The sequence below is a fragment of the Salmo trutta genome, chromosome 35 (genome assembly GCF_901001165.1).
Source record: "Salmo trutta chromosome 35, fSalTru1.1, whole genome shotgun sequence".
In the NCBI taxonomy this organism is placed as follows: domain Eukaryota; kingdom Metazoa; phylum Chordata; class Actinopteri; order Salmoniformes; family Salmonidae; genus Salmo; species Salmo trutta.
This window is the reverse complement of record NC_042991.1, coordinates 25,201,647-25,215,390: the sequence shown is the minus strand read 5'-3', so window position 1 is coordinate 25,215,390 and position 13,744 is coordinate 25,201,647. Positions and strand designations below refer to the sequence as shown.

Sequence of the window (13,744 nt, the reverse complement as noted above, 5' to 3'; positions counted from 1 at the left end):
ACGTTCAGGAGTAAAAATGTGCTTAACAAGTCACATAATAAGTTTATGGACTCTGTATGAAGTAAGTGTTTAACATGATTTTTGAGCGAATACCTCATCTTTGTACCTCACATATTCAATTATCTATAAGGTCCCTCTGTCAAGCAGTGAATTTCAACCACAAAGACCATGGAGGTTTTAAAGAAGGGCAACCTTTTTTAAAAAGCAGGCAATGAATACCCCTTTGAGCTTGGTGAAGTTATTACACTTTGGAAGGTGTATCAAAACACCCAGTCACTACAAAGATACAGCCGTCCTTCCTAGCTCAGTTGCCGGAGAGGAAGGAAACCACTCAGGGATTTCACCATGGGGCCAAATCCAGAATTTAATGGCAGTGATAGGAGAAAACTGAGGATGGATCAACAACATTGTAGTTACTCCACAAAACGAACCTAATGAACAGAGTGAAAAGGAGGAAGCCTCTCCTGTACAGAATAAAAATATTCCAAAACATGCATCCTGTTTGCAACAAGGCACTAAATAAGGACAATAACCTAAAACACAAGGCTAACTCTACAGTGGAGTTGCTTACCAAGAAGACAGTGAATGTTCATCAGTGGCCGACTTACAGTTGACTTAAAATCTACAGTTTAAGTCGGAAGTTTACATACACCTTAGCCAAATACATTTAAACTCAGTTTTTCACAATTCCTGACATTTAATCCTAGTAAAAATTCCCTGTCTTAGGTCAATTAGGATCCCCACTTTATTTTAAAAATGTGAAAATGTCAGAATAATAGTAGAGAATGATTTATTTCAGCTTTTATTTCTTTCATCACATTCCCAGTGGGTCAGAAGTTCACATACACTCAATTAGTATTTGGTAGCATTGCCTTTAAATTGTTTAACTTGGGTCAAATGTTTTGGGTAGCCTTCCACAAGCTTCCCCAATAAGTTGGGTGAATTTTGGCCCATTCCTCCTGACAGAGCTGGTGTAACTGAGTCAGGTTTTCTTCGGCTTGCAAGCCTCCCCCTTTTTCCTCCAAACATAACGATGGTCATTATGGCCAAACAGTTCTATTTTTGTTTCACCAGACGAGAAGACATTCCTCCAAAAAGTACTATCTTTGTCCCCATGTGCAGTTGCAAACCGTAGTCTGGCTTTTATATGGCGGTTTTGGAGCAGTGGCTTCTTCTTTGCTGAGCGACCTATCAGGTTATGTTGATATAGGACTCGTTTTACTGTGGATATAGATACTTTTGTACCTGTTTCCGCCAGCATCTTCACAAGGTCCTTTGCTGTTGTTCTGGGATTGATTTGCACTTTTCGCACCAAAGTACGTTCATCTCTAGGAGACAGAACGTGTCTCCTTCCTGAGCGGTATGACGGCTGCGTGGTCCCATGCGGTAGGACGGCTGCGTGGTCCCATGCTGTTTATACTTGCAAACTATTGTTTGTACAGATGAACGTGGTACTTTAAGGCATTTGGGAATTTCTCCCAAGGATGAACTAGACTTGTGGAGGTCTACAATTTTGTTTCTGAGGTCTTGGCTGATTGCTTTTGATTTTCCCATGATGTCAAGCAAAGAGGCACTGAGTTTGAAGGTAGGCCTTGAAATACATCCACAGGTACACCTCCAATTGACTCAAATGATGTCAATTGGCCTATCAGAAGCTTCTAAAGCCAGGACATCATTTTCTGGAATTTTACAAGCTGTTTCAAGGCACAGTCAATGTAAACTTCTGACCCACTGGAATTGTGATACAATCTGTCTGTAAACAATTGTTGGAAAAATGACTTGTGTCATGCACAAAGTAGATGTCCTAACCAACTTGCCAAAACTATAGTTTGTTAACAAGAAATTTGTGGAGTGGTTGAAAAACAAGTTTTAATGTAAACTTCCGACTTCAAAAAATCAAGAACTGAAAATGGTTGTCAAGTAATCATCAACAACCAATTTGACAGAGCTTGATTATGTTTAAAAAGAATAATGGGCAAATGTTGTACAATCCAGTTGTGGAAAATTCTTTGAGACTTACCCAGAAAGATTCACAACTGTAATCACTGCCAAAGGTGCTTCTACAGTATTGACTCAGGGGTGTGAATATTTGTGTGAATTAGACATCTGCATTTAATTTTCAAAAATGTGCTAACATTTCTAAAAACATGTTTTCACTGTCACTATGGGGTGTTGTATGCAGATAAAAACATTATTTAAAAAATGTAATCAATTTTGAATTCAGGCACCACAAATGTGGAATTAGTCAAGGGGTATGAAAACTTTCTGAAGCCATTGATGCAAACAATATCTAAAGAATGTGGTGGTACCATTGTTTTTTTCCTGCAGCTCCGACTTGCTGAGGGCCGACTTGCAAACGTGGTCCATGAGCTTAAGGAGGTCCTGCCAGCGCTTGCCCCTGAAGCAGGTCTGCACGTGGCCCAGGAAGGTCAGGTTCTGCTTGCGGGAGTAGGTCTGGGAGAACACGTCCTCGAAGGCCTCACGCAGGGGTAGCAGGATCAGCTTGTGGTCCACTGGTTTATACCTTAGATCAGGGAAGAGAATATGCCTACTCAGTACCAATGCAGGCCAGGGTAATATCCCTGTCTGAATATGCTGGTATAGGTGAAAGTTCATACAGGAAAAGGACTAATTCCCTTACCCTCCTAGCAGGTCAGCTGTATCACTCTGCTGGTTCATATTCACCACCCGTAACCTGTGTCCTGGAGAGGGAGCGAGAGAAGGGGAACATAGGTGTTGGTTAGTGGGTTCCCACTGTACCATGTTGTCTGAGAGAAGCTTTCTGGCAGAGTGTTGCGTCTCACCAGTGATTCCAGCCAGGTACTGCACAGTGGATGTCTTGCCCGTGCCCGTCTCTCCAACCAACAGAATGGGCTCACCCTGGGTAACACACACCGCTAGCTGTTCCAAAAGCACTGCAGAGGGCCGCGTGGCAGCAAATGTCTGCTTCTCACTGTGCACATTGAGATTGAGTAAAAGTGTAAGCAAACCTATCTCAAATTGTACCTAATACATTCATCAACAAATATACTTTTTTGTTCCCCCCAATTGCAGATTTACAAAGGTGCCTTTCTGCTGTAGGGTTTTTGTTTTTAGTCATATGCTGAGGACTGGAATATTTGCTGGTTCATCAAAGTGTGTAGTTAGGGATCAATTCCATGTTTATTCAATCAACCAGCGGGAGTCTATTTGGCTGGGTAAGTGTTGGGCCTGGCAAAGCGACAGTAACGTCTATATTGTCTAAACAGACAGGTTACGGGCACAGACTGGCAGAGCTGGCAGCCTGACTCAGTGTGTTCCATAAGCGATAGCTGCCAGGCAAATATCGGACTACTAACCCGGGTACTTAATTGACTTCAACAAATTGCGGTGCATCAGATGGCAACTAATTCGATTTAGGGCCACACATTTTGCTGACTTACTTGCAGATGCGGACCACTTGGTTCTGCTTCCGTTCCAGGGTCACTCTGCCCACCAAGGCCTCCAGCTCTGTGACAGAGATGCCAGGCTGGTACATCTGGCAGAAATGTGCAGCCTGAGAGGCACACGACCATAGAAATAAGAATTAATAGAATGGCTTGGAAGTTCTAACCTTAGAAATAAGAATTAATTCATGTATTCTTATTTCTATGCACACAACCATCATGTCAACAGTCAACAACCATCACCATGTCTGAGTCCAATACGGCACCCTTCGCAAATGGCACTCGAAGGGCTCTGGTCAAAAGTAGTGCACTATATAGGGAATAGAGTGCCATTTGGGACTTGCTCTATGTCAGGAGACTGTAGATCGTACATAATGTCCTAAAGTACGACAAACTTGGACATCAGTACTGAACTTATTTTGACATGCTGTCAGCAGAGGCCCATCATTTCCAGTGATGCTGGACTTACCTTCTCTTTGGAGATGTTGAGCTTGCTCCCGATGACCTCAGCCATGCACAGCCTCCTCTCCGGTCGGGATAGCATAGCTGTAAAGCAGTCTAGGGCCTAAAAGGGGGGAAAGCCGCAAAACAGTACAGTTAACAAGAGCATTCTTTTGTTGGGCGGCAAATTGTTAAAAGTTTCTGAAACTGTTACAGATAGATTGATTTTCCATTCAAATATGGATTGTGCTAACTCAATGAATCTATTCTCAGTCGACACTAAACTAGCTTTGTTCAACCAACCTGATGCGCAGTCAGTTCTGGTTCAGGAGGCTAACCCTAAAGAGCTATGAAAAAAGTGTTGAACACATCGAGCCCTATTCCGGCTAAAGGGTTTTCCATCCTAACATAGATTAGGTAATAACCTTACCAGAGTCTAACCTTGCCAGGTCTACATAGCCACAGAGTTCTAAGACAAGTTCAGAATTATCCGTGGTGAACAACAACAGTTCAAGCCGGAAAGCTTCATTAGCATAGGAAACAATGGCAGGAGGGTGACAACATTGCAATGGCAGCCTGTGCTGCTGTGACGAGGCTCACCTCCAAGAAGACATGTTGAGCGGTGGCAGACGAGGTGCTGTCAAAGTTACTGCTGATCCTCTCACACCATTTCAGCAGGTCTCTGTAAAATATAGAGTAGAGGTTACATAAGGGCTCTCCAACTCTGTTCCTGGAGAACTACCCTCCTGTAGGTTCAGTTGTAACTAACCTGATTCACTTTATCAACTACTATATTATTAGAATCAGGTGTTGATTTTACACCAAGGGAAAAGCCCTGAGCCCAACACGTACGCACAGGTATTCCCAGTATGAACCCTTACAAATGGGTGAAAAACGAGTGGCCTCCACAAATGAGAGGGTCAGGTCTGAACTGGTTACCTAATAAGGGCTGTCCTGGTGTAACGTCTAGCATCTGTGGATCCAGCTCTATAGAAAAGAACGGTCCAATCGATGGGCCATCGAGTACAGGCAGCAGCACCCAGTGGAAAGCTAATTAAAGTCCTGAGGGCTAGCTGCCTGGTCATTTCATTTCCCAGTGGGCCAGTGCAGATCCTAATGTAAACCCCACAACCCAACTCTGCTCTGGGACGCATGTGGTGGGATGGATGGGGCCGCTGGGTTTACCTGTATCTGGGGCTTGACCATTACTGTGGATCTGAGCAGCTAGGGAATCATGACAATGAGTTCATCACCAGTTCATATTGGCAGAGAGACAGTGTCATCTTTCAATGCAGGGGAAAATATATTGTGTATAGACACCTACGGTGGGAATCAGCTTCAAGATAAACCATGAGAGAACTGAACATGAATAAATTGCAACAACATGAGACAGAAAAGCTAAAAGTAAAAAAAGGGGGGAGCTGAAAATAAGAGCATATATTTTTATTGTATTTAACTAGGCAAGTCAGTTAAGAACAAATTCTTATTTACAATGACGGCCTACCAAAAGGCCTCCTGCGAGGACGGGGGCCTGAGATTAAAAATAAACACAATATAAATACAGGACAAAACACACATCACAACAAGAGAGACAACACTACATAAAGAGAGACCTAAGACAACAACATAGCAATGCAGCAACACATGACAACACAGCATGGTAGCAACACAACATAACAACATGGTAGCAGCCATAGCATGCCATTACCTCAGTGACAGTCCCCTCCCCTCCAGGGACGTGGTCTTGTCCTCCAGCCTGTGATGAGACACCTCTGGGGCATGAAGACTGTCTGTGTGGCCCAGTGCCACCAGGTCAGGGTGCCTCTCTCCAGTCAGCTGGCAGTAGATGTCCAGGAGGCGCTCGACCACAACTGTTAGGTTAGGGTACCGGTTCACCAGCACCTGCACAGGCAAACAACAACAGTTAAAGTTAAAGAGAGATTTAAAGAGAATTAACACAATGCTTCAATTGCAAATTATATCCAAGTTTCCACAGGCAAAGAACAACACGACTGTTAGCTTCAGGAGCTTCATTAGTAAGATAAAACTGGTTATAAAGTACAGTGCAAGTTGGATTCTGTAGTACATCATGCTAGAAAAAAAAATACACTTGAAACAGAGGATACACTGGTCATATTATAGACCACAGGAAATTGATGTGGACTCCATTGGATCATGTCCTCAGTCGTCTCACCTTCTTCAGTTCCTCTCGTGCCATGTTTCCAATCTGTAGTTTAGTCCAATACTTGTCCAAGAGAGCTGCGTGGGTGTTCTGTGGCCTGTACCAGCCTCCGGCACTGTGGAACATTCTACAGATACACACAAACATCAGTTATTTTCTGTATAAAAGGAGGATGATATTTATAGGGTCACACATGGGCCACATGACAACCAAATGACATTCTTACCTTCTCGTAGCAAAGAATTGGAAGCCTGGAGCCACTTCAATGCAGTCCTCCCGTCCTGGGATCATCAGCTGTTTATTCTCCATCAAGGGAAGGAGTACAGATATCTGCAAGGCATACAACTCATATGATAAGATACCTTGTAGCCTTGAACCTACTACTACAGTAATAACTATATTAACAGGTCACTTCATGTAATTCCATGCGTGATTCAGCTATGCAAAAACCCACCACATCCAGAGGAGCATGGTCAATGTCCTCCAACAGGATCCAATGTCCTTTAGAGACAGCCTGTGTCAGGGAACCTGGCTGCCACACAAACTTCCCTGGGATATCAGTACAGCGATACATCCCAAGCAACATCTGCAATAAAGCAGCAAAGAGATTAGATCATTGCTATCAACCGTTCAAAAACAGTAGAATGCGCTCAGAGGACGATGCTAGAGTTCCAGGAAAAATATAAAGTACCAGTCAAAAGTTTGGACACACCTACTCATTTTGGACACACCTACTAATTTCTTAAATTGTAGAATAATAGTGAGGACATCAAAACTATGAAATAATACATATGGAATCATCTAGTAACCAATAAAGTGCTAAACATATCAAAATATATTGTATGAGAGTCTTCAAAGCAGCCACCCTTTGCCTTGATGACAGCTTTACACACTCTTGGCAGTCTCTCAACCAGCTTCACCTGGAATGCTTTTCCAAAAGTCTTGAAGGAGTTCCCACATATGCTGAGCACTTGTTGGCTGCTTTTCCTTCACTCTGCGGTCCAACTCATCCCAAACCATCTCAATTGGGTTGAGGTCGGGTGATTGTGGAGGCCAGGTCATCTGATGCAGCACTCCATCACTCTCCTTCTTGGTCAAATAGCCCTTACACAGCCTGGAGGTGTTGGGTCATTGTCCTGTTTAAAACAAATGAAAAGTCCCACTAAGCGCAAACCAGATGGGATGGTGTATCGCTGCAAAATGCTGTGGTAGCCATACTGGTTAAGTGTGCCTTCGATTCTAAATAAATCCCTGACAGTGTCACCAACAAAGCGCCCCCACACCATCACACCTCCTCCTCCATGCGTCACGGTGGGAACCACACATGCAGAGATCATCCATTCACCTACTTTGCGTCTCACAAAGACAGTTAGAACAAAAAATCTCAAATTTGGACTCAGACCAAAAGGACAGATTTCCACTGGTGTAATGTCCATGGCTCGTTTTTCTTGGCCCAAACAAGTCTCTTCCTTCTTATTGGTGTCCTTCAGTTGTGGTTTCTTTGCAGCAATTTGACCATGAAGTTCTGATTCACGCAGTCTCCTCTGAACATTTGATGTTGACATTTGTCTGTTACTTGAACTTCGCGAAGCATGTATTTGAGCCGCAATTTCTGAGGCTGGTAACTCTAATGAACTTATCCTCTGCAGCAGAGGTAACTCTGGGTCTTCCTTTCCTGTGGCGGTCCTCATGAGAGCCAGCTTCATCACAGCGCTTGATGGTTTTTGCGACTGCGCTTGAAGAAACTTGTAAAGTTCTTGAAATGTTCCAGATTGACTGACCTTCATGTCTTAAAGTAATGATGGAATGTTATTTTGCTTTGTTTATTTGAGCAGTTCTTGCCATAATATGGACTTGGTCTTTTACTAAATAGGGCTATCTTCTGTATACCACCACGACCTTGCCACAACTGATTGGCTCAAACGCATTAAAATAAAAATCTATTATTTTTAAAAAGGCACACATGTTAATTGAAATGCACCTCATGAAGCTAGTTGAGAGAAAAAAAAGAAAAAAGTATATATTTGTATTTATTTCACCAAGTAGGTTAGTTGAGAACAAGTTCTCATTTCTTGAAATTTCATTTCTCATTCGAACTGCTTTGCTTTATCTTGGCCAGGTCGCAGTTGTAAATGAGAACTTGTTCTCAACTTGCCTACCTGGTTAAATAAAGGTAATTTGCAACTGCGACCTGGCCAAGATAAAGCCTAGCAATTCGACACATACAACACAGAGTTACACATGGAATAAACAAAACATACAGTCAATAAAACAGTAGAACAAAAGAAAACAAAAAGTCTATATACAGTGAGTGCAAATGAGGTAAGTTAAGGCAATAAATAGGCCATGGTGGCAAAGTAATTACAATATAGCAATTAAACACTGGAATGGTAGATGTGCAGAAGATGAATGTGCAAGTAGAGATACTGGGGTGCAAAGGAGCAAGATAAATAAATAAATACAGTATGGGGATGAGGTAGGTAGATAGATAGATGGGCTGTTTACAGATGGGCTATGTACAGGTGCAGTGATCTGTGAGCTGCTCTGACAGCTGGTGCTTAAAGCTAGTGAGGGAGATATGAGTCTCCAGCTTCAGAGATTTTTGCAGTTCGTTCCAGTCATTGGCAGCAGAGAACTGGAAGGAAATGCGGCCAAAGGAGGATTTGGCTATGGGGGTGACCAGTGAGATATACCTGCTGGAGCGCATGCTGAGTGGGTGCTGCTATGGTGACCAGTGAGCTGAGATAAGGCGGGGCTTTACCTAGCAGAGACTTGTAGATAACCTGTAGCCAGTGGGTTTGGCGACGAGTATGAAGCGAGGGCCAACCAATGAGAGCGTACAGGTCGCAATGGTGGGTAGTGTATGGAGCTTTGGTGACAAAACGGATAGCACTGTGATAGACTGCATCCAGTTTGTTGAGAATGCCAAGAGTGTGCAAAGCTGTCATCAAGGCAAAGGGTGGCTACTTTGAAGAAGCTCAAATATAAAATACTATTTTGGCTACTACATGATTGATGATATATATGGGGCGGCTGGTAGCCTAGTGGTTAGAGCACCGGGCCAGTAACCGAAAGGATGCTAGATCATATCCCCGAGCTGACAAGGTAAAAATCTGTTGTTCTGCCCCTGAACAAGGCAGTTATTAACCCACTGTTCCTAGGCCGTCATTGAAAATAAGAATTTGATCTTAACTGATTTGCCTAGATAAATAAAGGTTAAAAAAAATTAAATTATAATTTTAAAAAAAGATTCCACGTGTTATTTCATAGTTTTGATGTCTTCACTATTATTCTACAATATAGAAAACAGTAAAAATAAAGAAAAACACTTGAATGAGTAGGTACAGTTTAAGTCGGAAGTTTACATACACCTAAGCCAAATACATTTAAACTCAGTTTTTCACAATTCCTGACATTTAATCCTAGTAAAAATTCCCTGTTTTAGGTCAATTAGGATCACCACTTTATTTTAAGAACGTGAAATGTCAAAATAATAGTAGAGAATGATTTATTTCAGCTTTTATTTCTTTCATCACATTCCCAGTGGGTCAGAAGTTTACTACACTCAATTAGTATTTGGTAGCATTGCCTTAAAATTGTTTAACTTGGGTCAAACGTTTTGGGTAGCCTTCCACAAGCTTCCCACAATAAGTTGGGTGAATTTTGGCCCACTCCTCCTGACAGAGCTGGTGTAACTGTCAGGTTTGTAGGCCTCCTTGCTCGCACACACTTTTTCAGTTCTGCCCACACATTTTCAATAGGATTGAGGTCAGGGCTTTGTGATGGCCACTACAATACCTTGACTTTGTTGTCCTTAAGCCATTTTGCACAACTTTGGAAGTATGCTTGGGGTCATTGTCCATTTGGAAGACCCATTTGCAACCAAGCTTTAACTTCCTGACTGAAGTCTTGAGATGTTGCTTCAATATATCCACATAATTTTCCTCCTCATGATACCATCTATTTTCTGAAGTGCACCAGTCCCTCCTGCAGCAAAGCACCCTCACAACGCGATGCTGCCACCCCCATGCTTCACGTTTGGGATGGTGTACTTCGGCATGCAAGCCTCCCCCTTTCTCCTTCAAACATAACGATGGTCATTATGGTCAAACAGTTCTATTTTTGTTTCATCAGACCAGAGGACATTTCTCCAAAAAGTATGATCTTTGTCCCTATATGTAGTTGCAAACTGTAGTCTGGCTTTTTTATGGTGGTTTTGGAGCAGTGGCTTCTTCCTTGCTGAGCGCCCTTTCAGGTTATATCGATATAGGACTCGTTTTACTGTGGATATAGATACTTTTGTACCTGTTTCCTCCAGCATCTTCACAAGGTCCTTTGCTGTTGTTATGGGATTGATTTGCACTTTTCGCACCAAAGTACGTTCATCTCTAGGAGACAGAACGTGTCTCCTTCCTGAGCGGTAGGACGGCTGCGTGGTCCCATGGTGTTCATACTTGCGTTCGATTGTTTGTACAGATGAACGTGGTACCTTCAGCCGTTTGGAAATTTCTCCCAATTTCTCTTTTTCGGAGGTCTTAGCTGATTTCTTTTGATTTTCCCATGATGTCAAGCAAAGAGGCACTGAGTTTGAAGGTAGGCCTTGAAATACATCCACAGGTACAATTCCAATTGACTCAAATGATGTCAATTAGCCTATCAGAAGCTTCTAAAGCCATGACATAATTTTCTGGAATTTTCCAAGCTGTTTAAAGGCACAGTCAACTTAGTGTATGTAAACTTCTGACCCACTGGAATTGTGATACAGTGAGTTATAAGTGAAATAATCTATCTGTAAACAATTGTTTGACAAATTACTTGTGTCATGCACAAAGTAGATGACCTAACCGACTTGCCAAAACTATAGTTTGTTAACAAGAAATTTGTGGAGTGGTTTATCAACGAGTTTTAATGACTCCACCTGTATGTAACCTTCCGACTTCAACTGAATGTCTAAACCTTTGACTGGTACTGTATATTTTATAGATTGCTACATTGGATCACTGCACTTACTTTGCTGTCAGTTTGATCCCCAAGTTGAACTTTGAGAATCTCTGGTGTTTTGGTATGTCCGGTCACTGCAGCCAAGAATTCCACCAGGGCTGTTTTACCACATCCAATGGGCCCTTCCAAAAGAACAGCCTTCTGGGATGCCACGGCCATGGCCAGTCTCCGCAGGTTGCGGCAGGTTGAGTCCACTAGCACCAGATGTTTTAGGTTACCCTAGAGTTTAGTAAGAGAACAAATATAATGCCACCTATCAAATCAACACCACTGATGTAGTTTGAACCATATATTCCATAGTCTTTCACAAACAACCAATCTCTAAATCTAAGCAGGAAGTCATTAGCCTGGCTGCCAGTCTGTTTCTGCTCTCCTGCCAACTGCTAATGGAATTGTCATGCCAAATATCTTGCCAACAACAATGGAGTAGGCAAAAGCACAAACAGATCTGGGACCAGGATAGGAAGTCTTACCTGCTCTGTCTGTTTTGGGGCGATCCTAGGTAACACCACCCCACAGACAGCCACCACGGTCTGGGACAGGTCCTCTGACACCACCTGGCCCCGGGTGAACTTGTTCACCTTTTCCTGGCACCACATCACAGTGCCCTGGTTAGCCAGCACCAGGGCCTTCTCTACCTCCAACTGCTGAGTCTCCTCCAGTGACCTGTGTGGTTATAAGCCGATAAAAGCAAAGGTTATAAACTGAACATTGTATTCATATCTGCAATCTGTGAAGACATGCAAGTCTACATTTGAGTACACAATGTGTGCATTATAATAACATGCAAAACTTTTTTTATCCATCCCAATCAACATAAACCAATCGTCAACAGTGTTCAAAATCAGTCCAATAGAAATTTACATACTTTATCTTCATGTGCAGAATCTCGTCACTCGACAGCACCTTTCTCAAGAAGATGGTTTTCTGATTATCAGTCATGTGAGACACCAGAGCCAGACACTGGGCAGTGTAACTAAACGGAAAAGAATCCAGAAGATCACTAAGCTTGACTTCACATGAATACAGACAGTTGTAAAAGCATCAATCAAAGCATCCAGCCTGTTTCTGTAGCGTGAGGCAACTTGATGTATAAGTACACTCCTGGACAGGACGCTAGTCTGCCGTAGGGCCTGAGAGAGAATAGATACTGAGGGAATGGTAGACAAGGTAGATACACACCCTCGAACCATGACGTCGCTGGTGAGTAGCTGAGACACGCAGGCACTCCAGTCCCAGAGGACTCGGAACTTGGTACAGTCACTCTGGAGGAAGCGGAGAGTAGCACCCATTAAGTCCCGCAGTTTCATCCTCCTGGGGCCGTACTGGACAGACGAGGACTCTTCACTGGTGAAGAAGAGCCTCTGGAACACTGGAGGGGCATCATTGAAGTACCTCGCAGCAAACCTGATAATGAGGAAAGTGCAACAGAGGTTGTTAGAAGTAGTCGTTGATGTGGGCCAGTGCTGATAGGTAGTACAGATTATTTTCTACTGCTTGAATACAGGCCTTTCTCATAGAATACTAATAATAATCCTCGAAAATACAAACCCTGATACAGTAAAATATAAAGTGAGTATTGGCAGCTTTTTCATGTCACTTCAAGCCCGTAGAAGAGAATGGGAAAAAATAGCTAGTGTTTATGAAGTGTTTTTCCATCATGTCTAATGATCAGTGATCATGCAGGGTTCACTACTTACGCCTGTGCATCAGGACTGACACCGAGGAGTTTGCTAAGCGCCACACACAGGCGCTCGTGGAGATCATGGTTGATCCTGCCGTCTGCTTTGATTCTCTCTGCGTTCCTCTCCAGCAGGTCAAGGATCAGGGGCCGGAGGTGGCGGGCGAGCAGCAGCGTATAGTCCTTCTCCAACAGAAGCTGAGCCAAACAAGCCAGAATGCACTGTCTGTCCTGCTGGCTCCATATCTACAGACAGAAAGACATATCAGGGGTACGTCAAGATTGACATTTGAATTCATTAGGACATGCCAGGCAACTATAGGCAAGGGTGGGCTATGTCTACACCCTCCAATCTCAAGGGACATCCATCAATGTCATGTAAATAGCGTCCTGAGCAAAGACAATTGTAATTAGGTCACATTTGCATTTATTAAGATGGGGTGTAGGCATAGTGCAATTGTTTGGATTGTAAATAGACAAATGCATATTTAAGAGGGTGGAATATGCACGTGCATATATAGGGTGCATCACTTATCAATAGGTCAAAACAGAAATATTACACACTATGGTGTTCATAACACGTCAAGGAGAAATGTATCTTACCTGTTTTGCTAAATACTTGCTGAGTTCGTTGTGACTTTTGTCAATATGTCTGGATATGGTACCCAGTGATGACAGGCTCAATTCTAAATTTTCCATCGTACCATTTGTCGTTTAGGCAAGAGAGATCCACAGCGAAATTTGCGATAATCGATAAAGACTATAATATGTTGTTATATTCTTCGTTGACCAAATCGTGAGGTGCATCACTTGCTTGTCTGTCTAGATTGTATCACAACACAGTTAGCACATTCCCGTCACTGTTAAAATCCAGTCCACATGTGAGTAAATCAGAAGCACTTCCGGGTCGAATGTCCAAATGATGTCGCTTACATGACGCGATTGGAAGCGACAGTCATACGTTAGTTGATGCTTTTGAAGTCAAATATAACCTATGACACCTAGTTTTTTTTT

General features: G+C 42.8%; 1 protein-coding gene across 2 annotated transcripts in view; it reads right to left on the bottom strand.

Annotated features, from left to right (window-relative positions):
* LOC115174917 (midasin-like) overlaps positions 1-13,685 on the bottom strand; it is a 58,823-nt gene extending 45,138 nt beyond the window's left edge. The window contains exons 1-16 of one of the 2 annotated variants that reach the window (XM_029733939.1): positions 13,334-13,685; positions 12,750-12,976; positions 12,232-12,456; positions 11,918-12,025; positions 11,523-11,715; positions 11,059-11,268; positions 6,503-6,634; positions 6,275-6,378; positions 6,061-6,175; positions 5,575-5,768; positions 4,467-4,548; positions 3,895-3,990; positions 3,423-3,535; positions 2,805-2,953; positions 2,642-2,702; positions 2,310-2,524 (exon numbers count right to left, since the gene is read on the bottom strand). In XM_029733939.1, the coding sequence (XP_029589799.1) occupies positions 2,310-2,524; positions 2,642-2,702; positions 2,805-2,953; positions 3,423-3,535; positions 3,895-3,990; positions 4,467-4,548; positions 5,575-5,768; positions 6,061-6,175; positions 6,275-6,378; positions 6,503-6,634; positions 11,059-11,268; positions 11,523-11,715; positions 11,918-12,025; positions 12,232-12,456; positions 12,750-12,976; positions 13,334-13,429 (2,320 nt within the window). In that variant the 5' untranslated portion in view covers positions 13,430-13,685. The remainder of the gene's footprint in view (positions 1-2,309; positions 2,525-2,641; positions 2,703-2,804; positions 2,954-3,422; positions 3,536-3,894; positions 3,991-4,466; positions 4,549-5,574; positions 5,769-6,060; positions 6,176-6,274; positions 6,379-6,502; positions 6,635-11,058; positions 11,269-11,522; positions 11,716-11,917; positions 12,026-12,231; positions 12,457-12,749; positions 12,977-13,333) is intronic. The other variant, XM_029733940.1, reaches the window with a different exon arrangement.
* Positions 13,686-13,744: the final 59 nt, after the last annotated feature.